An 18,512-nucleotide genomic window follows, 5' to 3' on the forward strand; every position below is an offset into this window, starting at 1 on the left:
TCGCAGCGACGCTGTGTGCGTGTGCTTTGTGCAGCCTAAGACCTTCAAGGGGATTGCCCTGTGACTGTGCACACCCGAAGTTCAAGTGTGTCTCAGCGACGCTGTGTGCGTGTGCTTTTTGCTGCCTGAGACCCTCATAAGAATTGCCCTGTGATCGTGGGCACCAGGAGTCCAAGTGAGTCTCAGCGACGTTGTGTGCGTGTGCTTCGTGCAGCCTGAGACCTTCGTGAGGATTGCCCTGTGATCGTGTGCACCCAGAACTCAAGTGAGACTCAGCGACGCTGTGTGCATATGCTTCTTGCAGCCTGAGACTTTCGTGAGGATTGCCCTTTTATCGTGCACACCCGAAGCTCAAGGGAGTCTCAGCGACGCTGTGAGCATGTGCCCTGTGGCAGCCTGAGATCTTCGCTATCGCCACTGCCTCGAGTCCACCAAAGACGCATCAGAGGCCCAAGTCACGAGAACAGGAGAGGAGAGCGAGGTCACTCCCCCCAGGTAATGTGTGTCGCCGCCTGGGGAGGGGTGCGGGCTCGGAGAGAGATGTTCTCGGCCTCTTCCATTATTGCAGCACGAGCCTCTGCTTCAGCTCGTATCGTGGCCTGTACTTGCCAAGGAGTAGCAGTACCGGGGCCGGAGTGCGGAGCTGCACTTTGGTTAACACCATATCCGTGTTGGGGGCATATGTTGGCGGAAGCCGACCGCGAGTCAGTACAAGTGACAGAGAGACCGTCTAAAGCACCGTGATCGGTGCTGGAGTGTATTACGCATTGCATTATTTCTGCATTACGAACTACCTGATTGTTGTATTACGCATTGCATTATTTCTGCATTACGAACTACCTGATTGTTGCATTACGCATTGCATTAGTTTGCATAACGAACGACCTGATTGTTGCATTACGCATTGCATTATTTCTGCATAACGAACTGCCTGATTGTTGCATTACGCATTGCATTAGTTTGCATAATGAACAGCCTAATTGTTGCATTACGCATTGCATTTGTTTGCATAACGAACTACCTGACTGTTGCATTACGCATTGCATTATTTTGGCATTATGAACTGCTGGGTTGTTGCATAACGAACTGCATTATTTTTACATTTGCAAAGTGCCTGATTGTTGCATTACGAATTGCATTATTTTGGCATTACGAACTACCTGATTCTAGCATTACAAACTGCATTATTTTTACATTGCAAAGTGCCTGATTCTTGCATTACGAACTGCATAGCATTGCATTAGGACTGCATTGGATTATCTAGAATTGCTCATTAATACCGCCAGAACCTACAAGGGCTGGCTGACGCATATGTTGGATTTTTATTGTGTGGTCTCATTGTATATCTTTTTATATAAACTTATACTTGTTTTTCTATGAAACTCATGTGGAGTCCTTTTGTGGTGTCATTATTGGGTCAGTGAGAGCGTGGTTGCAAATACTTTACACATTTACCTTGAAGATAAGCCTGGTTGCTAGTGCCAAGCCACCGAGGGGGTGAGCAGGGGCTATCTGAGAAGGTGTCCTTCCTTTCCCTCACGTGGAAGCGAGGGTAACTACTTGGCCTAAGGTACCTACCTCAGCCAACTAGGGAATCCCGGCTCTAACAGTCACCAAAATGAGAAGTCAGATTATTAGAAGTGATTGATTTGCGGATTTTAGAGAACCTGATGGAAAATGAAAGCAGGATTACGGATCCCAGTCCCCCCTCTTCCACTCAGAGGGAGCGCTACAGCGCTCCCACTGTAACAGCTTGCACCGGGCCCTGCGTTGAGGATCCTGTCCCTTCTCCTTTTGGGTGGTGTGAGCCCAGAGTTGGGGTCCCAAGCCCCTGAGGATTAAACCGGCCCAGGGGTTGAGATCCTGGGCCCAGGGAGCCTCATGCATGCCCCCAAACGGTCAAAAAAACTGAAAGCAGTCTCCGGGGTGTATCCAAAGCTTGTCATCACTGGGCTGGTTGCGTTGGTCTTTGGCTGATTTTGCTTCTGGCGGTGAAGCTTAGCCACCTTGAGCCTTTTCATTAGACCTCCTGGCCTCTTAGGTGGCAAACTTTGCAGGGTGTTGGTTTCACTCCCATGGGCAGGCAATGCCTCGCTGGGCAACCGCAGGGCATGGCCAAAGCAGGCAATTCTTAAAAAAAAAAATATATTGGTGAGGCCCACACTCCGAGCCTTAGGGCCCCATCATCCAGGGCCATTTGTTTTAATTAAGGAGATGGGGTGGTGCAGTGCCCCCACTCGCGCCTCTATGGGCCCCGGGGGGCCCATACCCAGGGCTTTTTTAATTTAAGGGGAGAGGAGATATAGATATATATTTACAAAAATGAATACCAGGTTTCTTCATGACACACAACCTTCCCTTTGAAGTTAGTCTCTGCTGTTATTTTCACTTCACAGGGCTCCTGAGGTCATGGTGGATGCCCTGATATTAAAGAAGCTTCTGTTTTCTCCGCTTGGGATGTGGGGTTTGTTTGCTGAATGTAGGACATCCTACAGCTGAATTGCACCTTCAATTTGTGGGGAGGTTAATTTGACTAAAAACAGATCTCTGGCTGCAGTGCCTCGCTCCGTGAGCTCACTTTCCTTCCTTTAACTACACCTTCCCATTCCCCCTGGTTGAGCTGTAATCTTGGTCACTTCCGGGCCTTCTCACATGGTGCTTATACAATCTCTTACACCTCTTGGTTCCTGCAGACAGATTCCCAAAGTTGGCAGAAGTTTGAACTCTTCTGGACTGACCGTGAACTTTTTACTATGCACTTCTATTCTCCTTTGTATTCTCCACTTTGGAAGAGAACTCAGTTATAAGACCATTGGTTGACCAAAGACACTTGCGTAATGGTAGTAGTTATATTTTCTCAAGCATCCCTCCAATTTCATGCACATTGAAGGCTAGTGACGCATAATATGTCATCTTTCATTAAGGACTGTGATAATGAAAACCTGCAGATGGTAATGGCTCAATTACTTTACAGCTGGGGTGGTGCCTTAATTTGTTTTTGGAAAAAGAGCAGTGAAAGATTTCTCCAAAGGACGAAAGGAAAAATTATATTTGTTGTGGGCAGGCAAAGTAGGTTGCTTGTGTCCAGAGATGAGGTGGGTGGATCTTATTCACACAGTAGGGACTGTGACAGGCACGAATTAACCTTAGAGTACTGACGATTACCAGTGGATAACCAGGTACTGAACACATTCTCCTAGAATCAGTCCTGTTCATGGATTAAGGAGAACACTCATGCTACTGGGTTACTCTCAGAAAAAACACCAGCCAACCCAAATGTTGGCCATCAAATGATTGGAGCAGCAGTTACAATTCACAAGACTTCAAATGCACTTAAAACGTATAGGGTCATGTTGCATATTTCTTCTTAGCTTTATAAATTACTTATTGGGTGAGACTGTTCTAACATCAACCTTTTGTAAAAAGACAAACTAAAGTGAATTAAGATATTTCAAAAAATGTTTGGGATAGTGCCACCCCTAACAATAATAATACAGACTGCAAAGGCAATGAGATGCTGGAATGGCGAGATCCAATGGATCTGTGATGCAGCTCTCACATGCTGCTACCTACCCCTCTGCCTCTCTCGGCCCTTGGGTTTACCAATCCGCCTCTGGACCACTCTCGCTTTCTGGATGGGCTTCTTGCGCTCTGCCATGGAGCTCCCTTCCTCGGAATGATTGCTGATGGAGGACAGCAAGCTGTCGTTGTCAGTGACATCACCGTTTCGGCACTCGTTGGGCTCTGCCCAGCGGATGACCTGTTTACTTCGGGCATGGTCTTCTGAAGAAGTATGAAGGACAAAAGGTGGGAGAAGAGAGTGAGGACAGGAAAGGAAAATGGGGGGATTAAAATCAAGGAAATAATAATATTGTTCAGCTGCATTTTGAAATAAGTATACATAAATGTGTTCTGTGGTGACCTGATGGCTACAGACGAAGAAAGGAAGTTTAGTTGCAGAGTACTCTGTAAATGACAACTACTGTTAATTTCACAGGATTTCATATGTTACTATTTCTAAATGATTTAATTTGCAACGTTTTACTCCACTGAATTCAGGGCACGCCAATTTATGAAACGGCATCTGATCCTATTCAGTGGCTTCCATCTCTCTCTTCCCAGTATTCCTACAGGATTAGCACAGGGTAGCCAAACGGTTCTAGGTCAAGAGGACATCATGATGTTCCCAGTTCAGGGATTTTGTTATTCAAATCATGTTTATTAGAGGTGTGTTAGCCCAACTGGTTCAAGTGATGCAAAGAAACTCTGTGTAAAAGTGTGAATAAATTCACAAAATAGGTTCAAGACTAAAAGAACAGTGTCCTCATTAGGCAGGGCGAAATAGTAACTTTATTTTTCATTCTCCTCGCTATGGTTGAGGTGAGCAGCTTCATACGATTAAAGAGACAAACAGTAATTATTTTGAAACTTGTAAGGTATGCCAACTACAGCCTAGATCATACATTTAATAATAAAGCTTTAAATTCCATGAAAAAATAAATAAATGCAATTTCTTGTATTTGCTCTATTATTACTGTCATAGGAAATTTAAAAAAAATGGATTTATCTTAATTCTAATTTTCTAGGTGTCACCTTAACTGCATCTAATTATTCAGACCTGCTATGTCAGTGCAGGGAAACCACAAACAGTGATCGCTTTGAACATTTCTTTAGACTTGAAGCCTTTTCAAGCTATTGGGAAAGAGGCTCATTGAAATGAAAGCACAAAGATTAGCCTTAATACCAGATCACATCCTCTCATTCAGCCCCATATGCTCGGTGCTTCATAAGAAATCTCAAATCCCCAGCCTTAAAGCCCAGCCCTTCTCTGTAGAACACCCCAGCCTTTGAGAACTTTACTCAGGGAGATTTCTCATCATTACTGACAGACCCCAACCACACCAAGTGTTGGACTTTATTAGAAGACTTAACCTCAGACTCAAGGTACAAAACATGCTTTGGTTCCGCACATTTTGGATCAGTAGTGCTTACCTTTTAGCATAAATAGCCCCAGAAACTCAGACAAAATCAGCAGTCCCACACCACAAGTCTGATGCCAGTCTGCACTCGGCTCACCTGCTTCAGTCTTGGCACAGGATATGAACTTGTCAAGCTGGCAGCGCAAAAAGTCTCGCTCCTCCTCCAGATCCTCAATCCTCTTCTGCAACCATGAGTTCCGCTCCAAGGCCATGTGCAGCTGCGCCTTCATGTTTATGAGAGCAAAGGATGGGGTGCCAGAACCCGTTGTGTCTGCAACACAAGAACCAAACACATCCTCCAGTGAGCTCAAAGTTCACCATACTTAAGCCCCAAAGACCAAAAGGAGTGGCAGTGACTAATGATGACCATTTACCATTAGGTTTGCGTGTTGCAAGGTCAGAAAAAAATCTGGGGAATTGTAATTGTTTTTTGGACATAAAGGATGCATTTTGAAATAAACACGAATGTACTAAATGTTCACCTTTCTAGAAACCGTTCTGGAAAATGTGGTACCGAATAAGAAGCCCTCTCAAGCTTCGTGTCTCTGGATCTCCAGCAAGAGTTGTGACTGGATGCTTAGACTATTTCTATTGGTTGTATCAGGATTTCCTGACATCGTGATCGTGATAATGTAGAGAATTCAAAACTAGGCAGTCCATAAATGAGTCAATCCGAGGGATTTCATGAGGTGAATTTCTGTATTATGAGTGAAGCATATCAATAAAGAAAGAATTACCATTTTGACAAGGACCCACAAGTTTCTGATTTGCACCAACTGTTTAAATATACTCAAATGGGTTTGTTGCCTCTCTTCTTTGAGTTAAAAAGGTTTTAAATGTATGCTCAATGAGCTGCTGGCCATTAGACGTGGGCAATGTGGGTGTACTGATACTGTGCATATTCCAGATTGTGCGGCAATAGGTTCCCTGGCTGCTTTTGTTTGTTCAGACTTGAATGAATGAATGAATCTGTTTCATCAAGCCAACACAGCTTTGACACTACCTCCTTAAAACAGCTTCGTGGCCATTTGAGGCAACACTTACAAATTGAAATATTTGCATTTTTAAAAGATAGGGATGTCTCATGCAAATGATAGAACACACGTATGGTTAGATAACTTTAATAAGGCACAGCAAATCACCCACAGGTTTTATCAATGCAGGTTGAAAGAAAAAAACATAGACAGTCAATCTGCTCAAATCCGCAAAGATATACTTCATTAACTATTTAAAGCAGAAGTACAGACCAGGAACTCCTCTCAAATCTAAAGTTAGAAGAGTTGCAGATAGAGGAAACCACAAGAAAAAAGGTTTTGCCACCCTTTATGGGTACTCACAACCGAGGAACATTCCACAGAAAAGCATTGGCTGAGCACTGCTGTAAAAATAAGATATACAGGCTCATCCACTTTCAAGAGGGTTCACACCGAAAGGAGATCCTTGAACCATGCAAAGCTAATTAAAAGTAATTTTTGCTTCGATATGAAAGCCAATGCTGTTTATGAAAAATAGGATTCTAAGGCAATTGTGTTCATCAGCATGATTTGACTAGCGTGCAGCCAATTCAATTGAACACAAGGTATCTGTTCTGTAAAAATGAGTGTACAATTTAAGCAACATAGTTGAAACCTAGATAAAGTAGATCACTTATGTCAAACCTCAAGCTGGCTAGTGCTGCATCTATGAAGTGTAAGGGTGGGCTTGAATTTATTCCGTTTCTTAAATTAGAAGGGGCATTCAGAGATTACAGGACAGACCTGGCCTTTAACATGAAACTGCAGAGTCCAACTTAACATCTAGATTTGTTTGAAGGGGCAAAGGCAGAGACCCATCCTTTTAGTCCAAACGTGGATCTTCCAAAGATCCGCATTTCCATCCACTGCCAGGAACTCTGTCATCTCATAATTGGGTTTCAACCACTATTCCCACACTCACTCCTTGATCTTCACAAAACATTGCTGGAGACCTTTATTTGAGACAGTATGATGCTAACGGTGGAATGAATTTGGAAAAGGAGATGTATGTTAACGGTGCCAGATAAATGTACAGGGGTAGGGTACTAATGTGCTGAACATTGCCTCTCTCGATCTGCGCCCGGCCTCAGCACTGAGCACCTTTGGAACATTGCAGAACTGCGCAAAGAAAGAAGAAATGGCTCACGGAGGCTATTGACACCATCTTGCCACCTACCTTGAAACATTCGGGTAGAACTCACCCTCCGACTCCCTGTTTTACTGACACCCTTAGATTAGAAAAGAAACAATGTAAAATTTTAGAAAGACAGTGAAACTTTATGACGAGAAAGCCAAGTCTGGGATTTGTGGTGGCTTTGAAAAGATATCATGCCCTCTGTAAATCGGCACGTGCCAAGTATTTCACTGAAAAGATTGCCAGTTCTCAAAATTGGCTGAAGACTCTTTTTAGGGTGGTGAACAAACTTTCTGATGCTAGTAACATCTTGCCTCTGCCCTCTCTTGCTCAAAACCAGTGTGATGAGTTGGCCAGTTTGATTCTTGAAAAAGTTGATAAGATTCACCTGCAATTAACAGCATATTCTGTGAATACAGATACCTACATGTACTTGAAAGCCACTACTTTAAGTCATAAGGAAGCCTCTCTTCCTGCAAATAAATCGGAAGAGACCAACAAAATTAGGGCATGGTCTCCCATGGATCTTGCACTCCATTAACTCTGGTTCTCTGCAGGATCCCCACCCTGCTGCTAAACTCAGACTTTTAGATGATTCTGTCTTAACTGTTATTGTAAAGCTTCTTAATACCTCTTTGAGGGATGGCAGCATACTCCAGAATTGGAAGCATTCCTTGGTTCTCCCCCTTCTAAAAAAAAATAAAAAAGCAAATTTGGACCTCTCTTGTTGGTCTAGCTTCCGCCCTATTTCCCTTCTTCCTGTCATCTCCAAACTTTGGGAAAAACATGTTAACACGCAACTCTCAATATTCACTGAGACCCATCGGCTTCTCCATCCTTTGCAGTCCAGCCTAAGGGCGGCGCATAGCACCATGTCTGCTCTTCTTGGTGTAATTGAATGTCTTAGAAAACATCTAGACTCTGGAGGCACGGCTGCTCTCGTTCTGCTTGACTTGAAAGTGCTGCGTTTGATACAGTTTTTCATTCTATCCTGACTGATAGACTTGAGTCCCTGGGCAAAGAAGGCGTGGCCTTGAAGTGGTTAATCTCTTTTTTAAAAGACCAAACCTGCCAGTTCTCTAAAGCTAATCTGAGACCTAAGACATGAGCCCTGGCTTTGGATGTTCCACAGGGATCCATTCAGAGCCCCTTGCTTTTTAACATCTATTTTCGTCCGTTAGCAGATATAACTGAGAAATGTGGGCTCACCCTTTTTTCATATGTTGATGACACTTAGATCATTTTTTCGTTATTAGCAGCCAAGAACCGTGATCCCTCTCTGCTTCACTTGGGCTTGAAGAATATTCCCTTACAGATGAACAAAAATGTGCTGAGGCTCAATGGTGATAAAACCGAGGTCTTGGTTTTGGGTAACAACCCTGCTCTGACCGGACTCCCTACTGCCTTTACCGAACCCGTTTACCATGGTCAAGAATCTCGGTCTAATTATTGATGATAAACTTTCAATGAAACCACAGGTGTCCAAGATTCTTTGGTTAATACCTTTAGCGGCACAGAAAACTGTCAATCAGGCTCTAGTCATATCCAGATTGGATTATGGCAATGTGCTGTACCTGGGCACGGATAAGACCTTGATTCGGCGTTTACAGACTATTCAAAACGCGGCTTCCCAGTTGCATTTTCATCTACCACAGTGTGCCTCAGTCTCCCCTCTGCTTCAGAAACAGCACTGGCGTAAGATCTCTAAACGCATTGAATTTAAGGCATTGTGTTATATGTTCAAGGCCAAACATGGCCTAGTGCCCTCATACATTCAGGAACTGGTGACTATTTGTCTACATGTCTGCTGAGGTCCTCAAGCCTTGCGCTGTTCGTCATGCCTAGGTTCCGTCTAACCCACATGAAATGCCGCTTCTTTGCCTACCTAGGTCCTAAAATGTGCAATTCTCTCCGAGCCAGCCATTGGAAGTGTAACTCCTTACTTGCTTTTAGTAAGAACCTGAAGACTTGGCTATTTTAGCTGTCTGTTGGGGTCATCGTTATCTGCCTCTATTCTGCACCGGGAAACCCCTTGGGCGAGCTGCACGCATTACAAGTCTATGAATAAATAAAGCTTTGAAATTATAAGGTGGTAACTACCTGCAATGGACTTTGGTCATCCAGAAACAACTTAAACCACCTGAGGAAGAAGCCACTGAATCCTATTTCTTAAATCCTGGTTAGCAACAGTGCATAGCAAAATGTGAAATGGCACAGACCTCAGCTCCAACTCGATGTTGTCAATAGCAGCCACCAGCAAAACATCCAGGTTATGGCCTGCCCAAAAGTTGTTTGGGCATCATCTAAAATGTTGCCATAAATTAGGTTGCCACCTGGCTTTAAAGAATCTTAGCTGCTGCTGGCAGAAGAAAAACTAGCCAATAACTCTTTGGCATGGTGGAATAAAGGCTGACATTTTGTATTGATGGTTACACTTTTTAAAAAGTACTGAGGTCCTACGGCTAGTTTAAAAAACGAAATGTAAAATATTACACAATACACCAGCAACTGCAAGACGCAGTCTTACCAACCAAAGATCAAGTTGAGGAACTTTATTTGAGACCAGCAACTGCGAGTGTGATATCCGTGAGGCTCATCTTCAGATTATGAAACCTGGAGAAGAAATGGTGCTGTAGTTTCCACTCGAAGTTGAACTTCTTCATTTTTCGACGTCAGAGGAAAGAAAAGATGCTAGGTCTTTGCAGAGTTCAGTAGAGGATATATCTAAAGGCTGCACTGAGTAGTTAAGCTCATAGACTCTCAAATATTTAGTTCAGGTGGTTGGGGATTGTAATTATTTTCAGAAAAAAAAGTTTTGTATGCAGTCCAGAATTTTGTTTTGCATTTTTTCCAGAAGATCTTTAAGTATACTCTGCTCAGCATCATTAACATTCACCATTTCTAGTGAGTGTATTTAGATCAGCGAGCTGTTTCCTGGTTCAAGGCGCAGGTTTAAGATTTGAATTTTCCTAGTTTCAAATGGTGATGGAGAAACAAACACCTCACTTTTTTAGGTCTCGCGAGCCAAAGGCTCGAAGAGACATTACCCACAGTCTTATGGCTGGCCTAAACCTTGAGTGCACGAGATCACATGCACGTGCACAGCTGCTCCTCTGCTCATTGCATTCCCCCCTCCCTTCTCACCAAGCCCTTTGATGCTCTGCTTGATTACTTTCACTTTCGCCTGCTTTGACCCTTGCATTCCCCCCTCCCTTCTCACCCAGCCCTTTGATGCTCTGCTAGCATCTCCCTCCTCCCTGGCCGTGAAGGGAGACAGAGCCATCCTGCTTGATTAATGGCTTTTTTATTTTACTGCTTCAACAGAACCAGCAGGCCACCAGTCACCCACTTCAGCTCTGTCAGTGCCCCACGGACTTTCGGTTTATGCTGCTGAAAGAGCATACAGTGAAAAGACTATGTGCCAGCTGATACGTTAAGAGCGTCTCACTCTGGGGCTCTGTTCAGTAATGATGTAGCTTTAAATTAATGTCTGCCTCAATGAGTACTTAATAATGATGAAATACAAGTCAGATAAAAAAACTTCCGCATTTCGGTAGCAACATTATCTAAGAACACAGAAGATCGTATGGCCTGTGGAACAAAGAGTTGTTTTTGTGCGACTTCCTTGTTTAAAGCACATAGTCATGGGCTCTCAATCACATGCATGATCAAACAGGGACATGCAGCTGAAATGTGATAAAAAGTTCCACACAAATTTCACAAAAGAAAACCACAAGGCTTGCGTGCAGATCAAAGACAGTTTATATGCAGCCAAAAAGGATAGTGCTGATCTCAAGGCATATGACTATCTAATTGACTCACTCTCACTGACTCACTCTCTCTCTCATGACTCACTCTCACTGACTCACTCTCTCTCTCATGACTCACTCTCACTGACTCACTCTCACTAATTGACTCACTCTCACAGACTCACTAATTGACTCACTCTCACTCTCTCTCTCTCACTAATTGACTCACTCTCACTGGCTCACTTGCTCACAAATTGACTCACTCTCACTGAGTCACTCTCTCACTAATTGACTCACTCTCACTGACTCTCTCTCTCTCTCATGACTCACTCTCACTGACTCTCTCTCTCATGACTCACTCTCACTGACTCAATCTCACTAATTAACTCGCTCTCACTGACTCACTCACTAATTGACTCACTCTCAATGACTCACTAATTGACTCACTCTCACTGACTCACTCACTCTCTCACTAATTGACTCACTCACTGGCTCACTCTCACTGACTTACTCTCACGGACTCACTAATTGACTCACTGAGTCACTCTCTCACTAATTGACTCACTCTCTCACTAATTGACTCACTCTCTCACTAACTGACTCACTCTCACTGACTTACTCTCACGGACTCACTAATTGACTCACTCTCACTGACACACTCACTAATTGACTCACTCTCAATGACTCACTAATTGACTCACTCTCACTGACACTCACTAATTGACTCACTCACTCTCACTGACTCACTCACTAATTGACTCACTCTCACTGACTCACTCTCTCTCACTAATTAACTCACTCTCACTGGCTCACTAATTTACTCACTCTCACTGAGTCACTCTCTCACTAATTGACTCACTCTCACTGACTCACTCTCACAAATTGACTCACTCTCACTGACTCACTCGCTGATTGACTCACTCACACTGACTCACTCTCTCTCTCTCATGACTCACTCTCACTGACTCACTCACTAATTGACTCACTCACTGAGTCACTCTCTCACTAATTGACTCACTCTCTCACTAATTTCCACACTCTCACAGACTCACTCTCACTCACTCATTGGCTCACTCTCACTGGCTCACTCTCACTGGCTCACTAATTGACTCACTCACACTGACTCACTCTCTCTCTCATGACTCACTCTCACTGACTCACTATCACTAATTAACTCACTCTCACTGACTCACTCACTAATTGACTCACTCACGGAGTCACTCTCTCACTAATTGACTCACTCTCTCACTAATTTCCACACTCTCACAGACTCACTCTCACAGACTCACTCTCACTCACTCATTGGCTCACTCTCACTGGCTCACTCTCACTGGCTCACTAATTGACTCACTCTCACTGGCTCACTCTCACTAATTGACTCAGTCTAACTGACTCACTCACTAATTGACTCACTCTCAATGACTCACTAATTGACTCACTGTCACTGAGTCACTCTCTCTCTTATGACTCACTCTCACTGACTCACTCTCACTAATTGACTTAGTCTCACTGACTCACTCACTAATTGACTCACTGCCAATGACTCACTAATTGACTCACTCACTGAGTCACTCTCTCTCACTAATTGACTCACTCTCACTGGCTCACTTGCTCACTAATTAACTCACTCTCACTGAGTCACTCTATCACTAATTGACTCACTCTCACTGACTCACTCTCACTAATTGACTCACTCTCACTGAGTCACTCTCTCACTAATTGACTCACTCTCACTGACTCACTCTCTGTCTCTCATAACTCACTAACTGACTCACTCTCACTAATTAACTCACTCTCACTGAGTCACTCTCTCACTAATTGACTCACTCTCACTGACTCACTCTCACTAATTGACTCACTCTCACTAATTGACTCACTCTCACTGACTCACTCACTAATTGACTCACTCTCACTGACTCACTCTCTCACTCATTGACTCACTCTCAGTGACTCACTCTCACTCACTCATTGACTCACTCTCACTGGCTCACCATACCACAGGAATGTTCCACAGGCAAATATAAACTTTCTTTACAGTATTCTTGTTGCATCCTTTTGTAGTGTGATCGAAGTATACTACAGTTACACATATAAAGGAATCAAGGCCGAAAGCAAGTACATTAAAATGAAGTAAATATTGCCTACTTGACACTAGAGATGTGGGAAATAGTAACTGTGGTTAATTTATATAATCTATTCACATTAAGTGGCGATTAATGGTTACTTTAGTTACTCTTTTCCCTTGCTCCGTGCCATAAGCAGTGACTTGAAAAAAGATCACTTATGCCATAGGTTGACTCACTCACACTGACTCACTATCACTGACTCACTATCACTAATTGACTCACTCACTGACTCACTCACTAATTGACTCACTCAGTCACTCTCTCACTAATTGACTCACTCTCTCACTAATTGACTCAATCACTAATTGACTCACTCACTAATTGACTCACTCACAGACTCACTAATTGACTCACTCACTAATTGACTCACTCACTAATTGACTCACTCACTAATTGACTCACTCTCAATGACTCGCTAATTGCCTCACTCTCACTGAACTCACTAATTGCCTCACTCTCACTGAACTCACTAATTGACTCACTCTCACTGACTCACTCACTAATTGACTCACTAATTGACTCACTCTCACTGACTCACTCACTAATTGACTCACTCTCACTGACTGACTCACTCTCACTGACTCACTCACTAATTGACTCACTAATTGACTCACTCTCACTGACTCACTCTCACTGACTCACTCTCACTGACTCACTCACTGACTCACTCTCACTGACTCACTCTCACTGACTCACTCTCACTGACTCACTCTCACTGACTCACTCTCACTGACTCACTCTCACTGACTCACTAATTGACTCACTCTCACTGACTCACACACTAATTGACTCACTAATTGACTCTCTCACTGACTCACTCTCACTAATTGACTCACTCTCACTGAGTCACTCTCACTAATTGACTCACTCTCACTGACTCACTCTCTCTCTCATAACTCACTCTCACTGACTCACTCTCACTAATTGACTCACTCTCACTGACTCACTGATTGACTCACTCACTGAGTCACTCTCTCACTAATTGACTCACTCACACTGACTCACTCTCTCTCTCATGACTCACTCTCACTGACTCACTCACTAATTGACTCACTCACGGAGTCACTCTCTCACTAATTGACTCACTCTCTCACTAATTTCCACACTCTCACAGACTCACTCTCACAGACTCACTCTCACTCACTCATTGGCTCACTCTCACTGGCTCACTCTCACTGGCTCACCAATTGACTCACTCACACTGACTCACTCTCTCTCTCATGACTCACTCACTGACTCACTATCACTAATTGACTCACTCTCACTGACTCACTGAGTCACTCTCTCACTAATTGACTCACTCTCTCACTAATTTCCACACTCTCATAGACTCACTCTCACAGACTCACTCTCACTCACTCATTGGCTCACTCTCACTGGCTCACTCTCACTGGCTCACTAATTGACTCACTCTCACTGGCTCACTCTCACTAATTGACTCAGTCTCACTGACTCACTCACTAATTGACTCACTCTCAATGACTCACTAATTGACTCACTGTCACTGAGTCACTCTCTCTCGTATGACTCACTCTCACTGACTCACTATCACTAATTGACTTAGTCTCACTGACTCACTCACTAATTGACTCACTGTCAATGACTCACTAATTGACTCACTCACTGAGTCACTCTCTCTCACTAATTGACTCACTCTCACTGGCTCACTTGCTCACTAATTAACTCACTCTCACTGAGTCACTCTCTCACTAATTGACTCACTCTCACTGACTCACTCTCACTAATTGACTCACTCTCACTGAGTCACTCTCTCACTAATTCACTCACTCTCACTGACTCACTCTCACTAATTGACTCACTCTCACTGAGTCACTCTCTCACTAATTGACTCACTCTCACTGACTCACTCACTAATTGACTCACTCTTACTGATTGACTCACTCTTACTGATTGACTAACTCACTAATTGACTCACTCTCACTGACTCACTCTCACTCATTGACTCACTCTCACTGGCTCACCATACCACAGGAATGTTCCACAGGCAAATATAAACTTTCTTTACAATATTCTTGTTGCATCCTTTTGTAGTGTGATCGAAGTATACTACAGTTACACATATAAAGGAATCAAGGCCGAAAGCAAGTACATTAAAATGAAGTAAATATTGCCTACTTGACACTAGAGATGTGGGAAATAGTAACTGTGGTTAATTTATATAATCTACTCACATTAAGTGGAGATTAATGGTTACTTTAGTTACTCTTTTCCCTTGCTCCGTGCCATAAGCAGTGACTTGAAAAAAAACCCACTTATGCCATAGGTTGACTCACTCACACTGACTCACTATCACTGACTCACTATCACTAATTGACTCACTCACTGACTCACTCACTAATTGACTCACTCTCACTGACTCACTCACTAATTGACTCACTAATTGACTCTCACTGACACACTCACTAATTGACTCACTCTCACTGACTCACTCACTAATTGACTCACTAATTGACTCTCACTGACTCACTCACTAATTGACTCACTCTCACTGACTCACTCACTAATTGACTCACTAATTGACTCACTCTCACTGACTCACTCTCACTGACTCACTAATTGACTCACTCTCACTGACTCACTCACTAATTGACTCACTAATTGACTCTCACTGACTCACTCACTAATTGACTCACTCTCACTGACTCACTCACTAATTGACTCTCACTGACTCACTCACTAATTGACTCACTCTCACTGACTCACTCACTAATTGACTCACTAATTGACTCACTCACTAATTGACTCACTCTCACTGACTCACTCTCACAGACTCACTAATTGACTCACTCACTAATTGACTCACTCACTAATTGACTCACTCACTAATTGACTCACTCACTAATTGACTCACTCTCACTGACACTCACTAATTGACTCTCTCACTGACTCACTCACTAATTGACTCACTAATTGACTCACTCACTGACTCACTCACTGACCCACTCACTAATTGCCTCACTCTCACTGACACTCACTAATTGACTCTCTCACTGACTCACTCACTAATTGACTCACTAATTGACTCACTCACTGACTCACTCACTAATTGACTCACTAATTGACTCACTCACTGACTCACTCACTAATTGACTCACTAATTGACTCACTCACTGTCTCACTCACTAATTGCCTCACTCTCACTGACACTAATTGACTCACTCTCACTGACTCACTCACTAATTGACTCACTAATTGACTCACTCACTGACTCACTAATTGACTCACTCTCACTGACTCACTCACCAAATGACTCACTAATTGACTCACTCTCACAGACTCAATCTCACTGACTCACTCTCACAGACTCACTTATTGACTCACTCTCACAGACTCACTCACACTGACTCACTCTCACAGACTCACTAATTGACTCACTCTCACAGACTCACTCTCACTGACTCACTCTCACAGACTCTCTCACTGACTCACTAATTGACTCACTCTCACTGACTCACTCACTAATTGACTCACTAATTGACTCTCACTGACTCACTCACTAATTGACTCACTCTCACTGACTCACTCACTAATTGACTCACTAATTGACTCTCACTGACTCACTCACTAATTGACTCACTCTCACTGACTCACTCACTAATTGACTCACTAATTGACTCACTCTCACTGACTCACTCTCACAGACTCACTAATTGACTCACTCACTAATTGACTCACTCACTAATTGACTCACTCACTAATTGACTCACTCACTAATTGACTCACTCACTAATTGACTCACTCACTAATTGCCTCACTCTCACTGACACTCACTAATTGACTCACTCTCACTGACTCACTCACTAATTGACTCACTCACTGACTCACTCACTAATTGCCTCACTCTCACTGACACTCACTAATTGACTCACTCTCACTGACTCACTCACTAATTGACTCACTAATTGGCTCACTCACTGACTCACTCACTAATTGACTCACTAATTGACTCACTCACTGACTCACTCACTAATTGCCTCACTCTCACTGACACTCACTAATTGACTCACTCTCACTGACTCACTCACTAATTGACTCACTAATTGACTCACTCACTGACTCACTCTCACTGACTCACTCACTAATTGACTCACTAATTGACTCACTCTCAGACTCACTCTCACTGACTCACTCTCACAGACTCACTAATTGACTCACTCTCACAGACTCACTCTCACAGACTCACTCTCACAGACTCACTCTCACTGACTCACTGACTCACTCTCACAGACTCACTAATTGACTCACTCTCACAGACTCACTCTCACTGACTCACTCTCACTGACTCACTCTCACTGACTCACTCTCACTGACTCACTAATTGACTCACTCTCACTGACTCACTCACTAATTGACTCACTAATTGACTCTCACTGACTCACTCACTAATTGACTCACTCTCACTGACTCACTCACTAATTGACTCACTAATTGACTCTCACTGACTCACTCACTAATTGACTCACTCTCACTGACTCACTCTCACAGACTCACTAATTGACTCACTCACTAATTGACTCACTCACTAATTGACTCACTCTCACTGACTCACTCTCACAGACTCACTAATTGACTCACTCACTAATTGACTCACTCACTAATTGACTCACTCACTAATTGACTCACTCACTAATTGCCTCACTCTCACTGACACTCACTAATTGACTCACTCTCACTGACTCACTCACTAATTGACTCACTCACTGACTCACTCACTAATTGCCTCACTCTCACTGACACTCACTAATTGACTCACTCTCACTGACTCACTCACTAATTGACTCACTAATTGACTCACTCACTGACTCACTCACTGACTAATTGACTCACTAATTGACTCACTCACTGACTCACTCACTAATTGCCTCACTCTCACTGACACTCACTAATTGACTCACTCTCACTGACTCACTCACTAATTGACTCACTAATTGACTCACTCTCAGACTCACTCTCACTGACTCACTCTCACAGACTCACTAATTGACTCACTCTCACAGACTCACTCTCACAGACTCACTAATTGACTCACTCTCACAGACTCACTCTCACAGACTCACTCTCACTGACTCACTCTCACTGACTCACTCTCACAGACTCACTAATTGACTCACTCCCACAGACTCACTCTCACTGACTCACTCTCACAGACTCACTAATTGACTCACTCTCACAGACTCACTAATTGACTCACTCTCACAGACTCACTAATTGACTCACTCTCACAGACTCACTAATTGACTCACTCTCACAGACTCACTAATTGACTCACTCTCACAGACTCACTCTCAGACTCACTAATTGACTCACTCTCACAGACTCACTCTCAGACTCACTAATTGACTCACTCTCACAGACTCACTCTCACAGACTCACTCTCACAGACTCACTCTCACAGACTCACTCTCACAGACTCACTCACAGACTCACTCTCACAGACTCACTCACAGACTCACTCTCACAGACTCACTCTCACAGACTCACTCTCACAG

The 18,512-nt window shown here is 43.4% G+C and overlaps 1 protein-coding gene across 4 annotated transcripts in view; it reads right to left on the reverse strand.

Annotated features, from left to right (window-relative positions):
* CCDC106 (coiled-coil domain containing 106) overlaps positions 1 to 18,512 on the reverse strand; it is a 215,804-nt gene that overhangs the window by 37,588 nt on the left and 159,704 nt on the right. For all 4 annotated transcript variants that reach the window (XM_085616587.1, XM_085616585.1, XM_085616584.1 and 1 more), the window contains 2 exons: positions 5,077 to 5,250; positions 3,574 to 3,783 (listed from right to left, as the gene is read on the reverse strand). In XM_085616587.1, the coding sequence (XP_085472713.1) occupies positions 3,574 to 3,783; positions 5,077 to 5,250 (384 nt within the window). The remainder of the gene's footprint in view (positions 1 to 3,573; positions 3,784 to 5,076; positions 5,251 to 18,512) is intronic.

This window comes from Triturus cristatus, chromosome 7 (genome assembly GCF_964204655.1).
Source record: "Triturus cristatus chromosome 7, aTriCri1.1, whole genome shotgun sequence".
In the NCBI taxonomy this organism is placed as follows: Eukaryota; Metazoa; Chordata; class Amphibia; order Caudata; family Salamandridae; genus Triturus; species Triturus cristatus.